The sequence below is a fragment of the Aedes albopictus genome, chromosome 3 (genome assembly GCF_035046485.1).
Source record: "Aedes albopictus strain Foshan chromosome 3, AalbF5, whole genome shotgun sequence".
Lineage (NCBI taxonomy): Eukaryota > Metazoa > Arthropoda > Insecta > Diptera > Culicidae > Aedes > Aedes albopictus.
This window is the reverse complement of record NC_085138.1, coordinates 447,526,756-447,534,899: the sequence shown is the minus strand read 5'-3', so window position 1 is coordinate 447,534,899 and position 8,144 is coordinate 447,526,756. Positions and strand designations below refer to the sequence as shown.

Sequence of the window (8,144 nt, the reverse complement as noted above, 5' to 3'; positions counted from 1 at the left end):
GAACATCCTATCTCGTGTGAATTTCAATGTTCCTGCAAGAACCTTAAAAAATACTAACTTTCTGCGGCTTGACTATCACCGTACGGATTACGGACAGAATGAGCCGATAAGGGCCATGTGCATGTTGTTCAACGAAAATTACCATTTGTTTGATTTTAATCTTTCGACGACTAGTGCTTTTAAAGAACAGACTAATTCGTGATGGCCCTATTCGATAATGTTAAATGTAGCTTTAGATAGTTGGCGTTTCATGTAGACTCAATGGAGTCCTATGGAAATTAGGTTCAAATACAAATATAAATACAAATACAAAAAACTAGTGTCGCTCCCCCTGTATTTACTATACATTTTATTGTTTGAAACCATTCATATACCATACAATGCATGGTATATTTGAACGTACGTATTAATTTTTAGAACAATTTATTTACAATAAAATGTATGGTTTTACAAAAAAATATATATGTGAAAATTCTTATATTTGTATTGTTACGATACTTAACAACCTATACAATTCATTGTATACATCATATTGTTTTTGTAGGTTGTCCGACATTTCGCGGTAAACCATTTCGCGGCGACCCATTTCGCGGTGAGCCATTTCGCGGTGTGTACCATTTCGCGGTTTACGGTTTCGCGGAGTGTACTGTTTCGCGGTATGACATTTCGCGGTTTATATCATTTCGCGGTTTACCGTTTTGCGGTTTTCCTTCCGGCGGTGTGTTTTTGTTTTTCAACAACTTGATTATTTTTTAAGCTTTCTTAGAGAAAACTCGTACGCCATTTACCAGCACTTTTCATATTTGCTCTCTTACACTAATGGATACACAAACAAGGCCGCAGAAGGGTTAATTTACTATGTCAAATATTTACTGTTGTCCGTCATTTCCCGAAAAATAATTTTCCGAAATGTCCAACTTTATGGAAATTCATTTCCCTATAACTTTTTATAGATAGGTAATTATGTCTACATATATATGTATAGTAATTTTTGTTTTTTTTTACATGTAAGGATATTTTACAAATAGCATAATCTTCCTTCTTATTAAATAGGCTGTTCTTTCAAGATATCTTTTGGAAACGATTGGTGGCACAATCAGTCTGATAATGTTTCCATCAGGTATTTTCCCTTCTTTTAAACATAGGCTGTTCTTTCTAGTTATACTGGTCACATAGTTGTTGGCATTTAGGCTACTAATATTTCACTGGTATATTTTCCCTTCTTTAACAAATGAGCCGTTCTTTTGAATAACATTTAATAAACGTTCATTGAAATCATTCAAGCTGTTAACTTTTTCATCAAATAATTTACCTTCTTTCATTTCATTTCAAACTAAAAAACTAATTGTTTGGAAATGAAATGTTGTTGCCATAAACCAAAAAATGTCGTTTGAAACAGATGAGTGAGTTGGTTGTTTTTACCCACAGAAACTCTGTTATTGGTAACTATTGCTTGGAAACAGTACATGTTCTATATTCCATGCTTGTTGGTTCATTTGTTATGATAAATAGTAAGAAATATGGGTTTAGATTCCTATATATTTATATGTAGGTTTAGATTCGTAATTAATTCTGAAATATACGCCCTTTGTGAAAAAAACGGCGAAGTGGTATATGTAGCTGTTACAATAATTCTATTCTAATGTCTGCGATTGTGCATCGACCGAAGGCACATTACAGTGCTATCGGCGAGCATGCAGAAAGGCGATACTATTCAATCCAGTGATTCTCAACAGTACCGCGAGATGGTATCGACCGCGAATTTATTAATGGCGAAATGGTCCCAACCGCGAAATGACGTACCGCAAAATGGTACAAACCGCGAAATGTAATACCGCCAAATGGGACACCGCGAAATGGTTTACCGCGAAATGTTATACAATCGTTTTTGTATTTTTATTCTTACAATGGTGTCTATTATTAAAATACGGTTCTGAATACAGTGCCGATTCGTTCGTTGCAGTACTGTTGTAGTGCTGTTACAACACAATGTTCGGTTTTTCTATTGTATTTTTCTATTCGGGGACACCTCACTCACACAAAGTAAGGTCACTCGTAATATAGGTTGGCAACCCTTTCGCGCAGGGGCGTGATTATGCCGACAAAATTTACCGTCTAAAAAGTGAAAGACTGGTAGCCCAAACCGCTGTTAATAAATTACTTTGGTTTAAGAAACATACCTAATGGACATAATCATCACTAGCAAGACGAAGTACATGATCGCTGGTAGTCAGTGGATTTTACAATATTCCCTCGAAGAACCATTTCCCAGAATTCTCATTTAAAAGGAATCTATACATCTTTCATCACACATTTTCTTGGAAATGGTTATCGAGGGAATTATATGTAGCATGTAGGTAGTCCCGTCCTAATCCTCCCAGATATATTCCTAGAACCTAAGGAAACTAAAATGAAACACGAATTCAGGGATGCATTTCTCAAATTTTCTACCACTCGCGATTTAATCGAGTTAACTTGCTTCATACGCTGCTAAATGAGAAACTGAAGGGTTCATCAATCCATTATGGCAAAAGTACGATCCATTTTTATTATTTGCTTAATGCCGTGCTTCGAGAGAACAGAATAAGTTAGCACTAAAATTACCACAATCTAATGCTGTAAATCGAATAATAATGCAGCTATTTTCACTGAACAGTTTCAAATCTACTCCACCGGGCAGTCGCGCGCGTGGAAAAAATATCCATTTAAAGAATCAAGAAAGAGAGGCTAAATACCTGTTGCCGCTAGTCAGCCGTGGCTCGTCGCTCTCCTACTAGACTCGCTGATAGAGGTAGAGGTAGCCGAGCTCCTTCGGCGGGTTCTGCGATATGGCCACCTTGTTGTCGTTGAAGATCACCCACTGGCCGTCCTTCAGGATGTGGCACACGTAGTGACCGACCTGGGACGAGCTGCCCATGTGGGAGATAAATGCCACCAGTTTGTACTCTGCGGGAAGGGAATATCAGAATTAATGAACTTGGGTTGATGAATAATGGAGAATTGTTACTCACTTCCTGGTCCGTCGCGGTACTGCGCAGCGCTCGAGCTGCTCGGTACGGCCGCGGCCTCAGTCTCGTCTCCTCCGTCTCCCATGGCGATGCTGTTCAGTTCGTCCGTGTGCGAGAAGATCCAATCCACGGCCCGTTCGGTGTTGTTCTGGGTCTCCTTGAGGGCCTTCGTTGCCTGCAGGGTGGTGAAGCCCATTCCCATGAGCATCTCGAGGCCCATCGGATCCGGAACGAAGGCGGCTGATGAGGACTTTCCGGTGTCGGTGCCCGGAGGGACGAACGGAGCGGCGAAGTCTGCATCGGCGATGTGCTCCATGATCCACTGGGTGGCCGCTTCGGCGCCGGTGTTCTTGGTGAAGAAAATCGCTCGCTTGCACGCTTCCGGCGGGAATCCCATGGCCATGAGCTGTTCCATAACGGCGGGATCCATCGGAGGTGGGGAAGGAGCCTTACCTACCAGTTCGGGAAGCTCTTCTTCGTTGGGCTGTTTGCCAGTTCCACGGAGCGTTTCCAGATCTAGGACTTCCGGGATGTCGATGGCAACGTCCAGCTTGACCGATGTCCAGTCTTCTCGGAGGGTGAATTTCTTCAGGTGGAGCATGAGGAAGTCCGGCATGGTGGCCAGTTTGGTGGTCTTCTTGGCAGTGGTTTTCGCGTTGATAGCCGTGCTGTAGAACTGCTCGACGGTTTCCGGCTGGGCGAAGGTATCGAGGCAGGCGCTCAGGGGGATCTTTGGACGGACTAGGGCTTCCGGTTCCAGACGTCGACCTTCCTTCTCGGCGAGGGCCAAGTCTTCTTCGTACTTTTTGACTTCGGCGATGTTGGTGGCCAGATTGAGGGGGATCTGCAGCGGAAGGCACCACTCGTCACGGCGATTGTACATGACCTTTCCGCTGGAGCAACATTCGACGCGGTCTTCGATGCTGAACTTCAGGGCGTCAGCCGGATCCGCCTGGTTCCGGGAATGCTTCTGAAGAGTGTTGATTAAATGCAGGAAGAACTCCTGGGCATCTTGCTGGTGCTTAGTCGCAAAATCCGGATGGCCTTTGCCAATCAAGGCTTTGAACATGGTAGGAGCAATACCGGAGGAGCTGTCCACCGTGTCCATGCTGTTTTCAGTCAGAACGCTGTATTTGCCACTGCACAGACCGACTCCCAGTTTGGCCATCTGGACGTTGAAGTCATTGGCTGGATCAGCTGGGAAGTTTTCGAAAATATCCTTCGATCCATCCACGAACCGACGGACGAAATCCGGAATGGTGAACACCACTTGCATTACACTGTTCAGATAGCAAGAGTTTCCGAGGTTCCGCATTCCGGTCAAACCCGGACCGGCGATCGGTTTCAAATTGCTGGCGCTTTCGCAGAGGATTCCCCACTCGCCAATCTTCTGGTTCAGGTCCAGTTCCAACTCGACCATGGATTTCTCCGTTTTCTCCAGCTGGCCCACGTTGATCCCCCAATGGGCCAGGTGCTTGACCAGGTAGGGATCCTCGACCATATCGTCCTCCTGGTAGCTGTAGACATCTCCCTTGCCTTCAGCCGTGATTGTTCCCAGCTTCACAGCCAACGGGTAATTCGTCTCTCGGTAATGGTTCAATGCATGGTCATTCCCTCCGGTTCCATCGTAGAACTTCCGACCGCACAGGATCGCTCCATCCGTCAGATTCAACCACAAGTTACTGGTCAGATCACAGCGTTCGCACTTCCACCCGGTCGGTGGAATCTTCCTCCCATTGTCCAGCTGCAGCAGATTCTCCGCATGCTGGGAAACCTGCCGCACTTCTCCGTCCCATGTTCCGGTCAACTGTTCTCGCTCCCGCTTGACCGACGCTGCCTCCGCATTCAAAACCGCCTCCACCGAATTCTGCACCAGCAGGGGCAGGTCCTGATTCGGGTAAGCAAAACTCGTCCCTTCCGGCAGGACCACCACCTTGTAGTGTTCCTTATACTCGTACTTCTTCTGTTCCGACGGAAATCCGCCGTCCACTCCAATGGCCAGCCGCGTAATCTTCTTCTCCGGACCTTCCTGTGCCGATTCCGGAATTTCGATCTTCTCCCGCCTCAAATGCAAAAACACCCGATTGCCACTCTTCTCCGCGTACCGCCGCGCGTGCTCCTCCCCGAACCCGAGGAAACTGCTCAAACTCACGTACAGCCCCGTCGGCGACTCCGGATTGTCGAAACTGTACACGCACTCCTCCTTGTACACATTGTCGTTCCCGCAGGGGACCTTGATCCGGCCGAGATGCTTCTGCAGGGCTTCCATTACTAGGTATAGGTACGTTTTTCTGCAAATCACGAACTAGCGAACCTTTCTTTTATCGAACGAAGAACAAAACTTTTCCGCTTTGCGCACTTCTCTCTCGCGTGAAAACGATGACAAAAGAAAACCTGATGCGGCGGCTGATGCAGTGTTTTTTCGTCGTTGCACAAAAGCTGACAGTTGATGCACGGTTCTCTTTTGAGCTGCTGATTCGCATCGGGGGATAGGACTCTGTGAAATGAGGTGTACTAAAATCGGTAAGACTTTTATCCGATGATGGCATCACTGATATGTACTAAATGAGCCTTCATAAATCTCACGTTACATTTGAAAAGGGCCTATCCATAAAATGTAAACAAATTGATTTCAATCACGCCAGTGACACCGTGACACGCCTATATCGATAGCATTGAGTGACAGTAGAGATGTTTCGGGCCCAATTTCATTTCTGGAGCTCGATTTGAATAGGTCGTATGTGCTTTTGTCGATATAAAATTCGATCAGTTTATTTTAGTCATTGTAGCAATATGGCAGATATTTTGCAAACTTTTAATGATGGAACAGAAAGCCTATTTTGTGAGGATTCTGCTGTATGTATCAACTTTGCTCAATTTAAACGGTTTTCGCTATAATAAGCGAATCCAACTGATCGAGTTTTTAATCGACAAAAGCACATACGACCTATTCAAAACGAGCTCCAGATTTGATGAACACATTTCGGGACCATTATTACAAAAGAGATGTTGACAACTGTGGTATAGGGAAGATTCAAATATTACGTCCATCGTTTTTCGGAATTTCTAGACCTCCCCTCCCCCCTCTGTCACGTAATTTTCCTATACCCAATACACGTACTGTCACACTTTCTAGACATCCCCCCTCCTCCCCCAAATGTTGGACGTAATTTTTAAACGTTCCCATAGAGGTTGCTGATGATTGAAATCTGTCTCTTTCTCGCTCTTTCTGGCTCACATATGTTTTCATCAGGAAACTGTTTCCTGATGAAAACATATGTGAGCCAGAAAGAGACAGATTTCAATCATCAGCAACCTCTATATGTACACAGAAAAAACTGTTGTGTAATATTACATCTGAACTGCTGCAACCCGATCAATACGTCGGTTGCATGAATATTACACAGGACGATGTACACATAAGAACAAAAGATTTTACATCAAAACGATGTAATCGTACATAGGAATCGTGATTACATTGATTATTTAGTACATCGGAATGAGTTACATCGGTCGGGTTGCATTTATTTTTTGCTGTGTAGGAAACGAGAGGCCGTGCACGTACCAAATTTCAATCACAATAACAATGAGCCATTTTACGAGACGTTTCGGATCAGCTGATCGCTCATTTCATGAATGAAAATTTGACAGGAGGTTGCACCCAAGCCCGTGAGTGTTAATACCAATATCAACACTGTTGTCGTTTCTGTTATAACCGTATAAGAAGTTCCCCCTTAATTTGATAAAATCTATATTGAGTTTAAATAAGGGCGAAAGTAACATGAGAGAGTTCTCTTCATCGACTCTCTCTTCTTCAAATTAAAGAGACAAGATGCAAGTATGGTTGAACTTTTTGGTCATAATTCGCTAGGTTGCGATGCAATCTAGCGTCTATGTGTAAAAAAGTTCGATTGAATTTGCATCTTGTCACTTTAATTTGCAGAAGAGAGAGTCGATGAAGAGAATTCTCTCATGTTACTTTCGCCCTTATTTAAACTCAATCTAGAAATATACAACAATCTAAAACATGCTTATTTAATGAATATCTTTGGTATGTTTGAAACTTTTACAAAATTAACATCAATGACCATTATTAACACCATCATAAATCAAAAGCGAATGTTTAACACGAGCACTGATTACTGTCCATTACTGTCAACACCGACCTGATATGTTACTTTTTTCCGTTGAGAAACACTGCTGGGGTATCCATGCATACAAATATTAGTCCGATGAAACACAGCACAACCGCAGTTATCGACTCTGCACACGACTGCACTACATCCACCGACGAACCGACGTGACAGCTAGTACAAATAAATTCAAATTTGTTGTCCGCGACGCCATGATGAAAAATAGCCGAACACTATCGCCACCTCTATAACGGCTCGCGATGATTTGATAACTCGACGCCGAACCCCTGTGTGTTCATATAGGAAACGGTTCGCGTCTGCGCTGATTTGACAGAAGCGATCGCTCGCTTCGGTGGTCGACCGTTAAATTTGGGGGGGACACTTTTGAATCACCACTGTCACGTCGGTTCGTCGGTGCTACATCCTCCTCCAAATATGTAAACAATTACGCCAACAATGAAAATCCTCGATGTACGTACATACTTCTCTACAGCTTAGAACGTTCCTTTTCCTGCGTAAGCTAGTCGTGAAGTCATCAACTAAAAAAAGGTCGATTAATTGTAGCTCCATTCAAAAACTGATCTTGTTAGGCAGCGGCAACAGATGGAACAATCCAGCAAACATGAAAAAAACAAGAGCCCAATTGGGCTGATAAAAATGTTTGTTTATTACTTTCAACAGTGAACAGAACCCTTACACTTATTGAAATTATCGTTTTATTATTTGTATTTAACATATTCGTTTTGTATGTATGATTATGCTTTTTTATCATTCTAGAAAATATTGTAGTTTTGAAATCTAGTGGATTGGTTTCCAAAATAGCATTATTGACCATGGGCTAAACTAGTAGAATAGTCATGCACCTCCTAGAATATTGTATGGAATGTTTAAAGAATAGCTTACATATTCTTGAATATAATAATAAAATAAAAAAAAATATAATAATAAAATAAAAAAGGAATTTATTGAAACTACTCTCAATTACTCTTCAAAAGATATCTCA

The 8,144-nt window shown here is 42.9% G+C and overlaps 1 protein-coding gene across 1 annotated transcript; it reads right to left on the bottom strand.

Moving 5' to 3' along the window:
- Positions 1-2,510: 2,510 nt before the first annotated feature.
- LOC109425827 (ubiquitin carboxyl-terminal hydrolase 5) lies at positions 2,511-5,449 on the bottom strand. The gene is made up of 2 exons (XM_019701174.3): positions 3,012-5,449; positions 2,511-2,946 (listed from the first exon to the last, which is right to left on the bottom strand). Exons 1-2 carry the CDS (start codon positions 5,275-5,277, stop codon positions 2,774-2,776), a joined length of 2,439 nt encoding a protein of 812 aa, XP_019556719.3. The 5' UTR covers positions 5,278-5,449; the 3' UTR covers positions 2,511-2,773.
- Positions 5,450-8,144: the final 2,695 nt, after the last annotated feature.

What these genes read in the sequence shown, in the direction of transcription:
- LOC109425827 (XM_019701174.3), bottom strand. Translation starts at nt 5,277, where the DNA reads ATGGAAGCCCTGCAGAAGCATCTCGGCCGGATCAAGGTCCCCTGCGGG. An exon ending in GTACCGCGACGGACCAGGAA is followed by an intron (nt 2,947 to 3,011) that starts GTGAGTAACAAT and finishes CCCTTCCCGCAG; the next exon opens with AGTACAAACTGGTGGCATTT.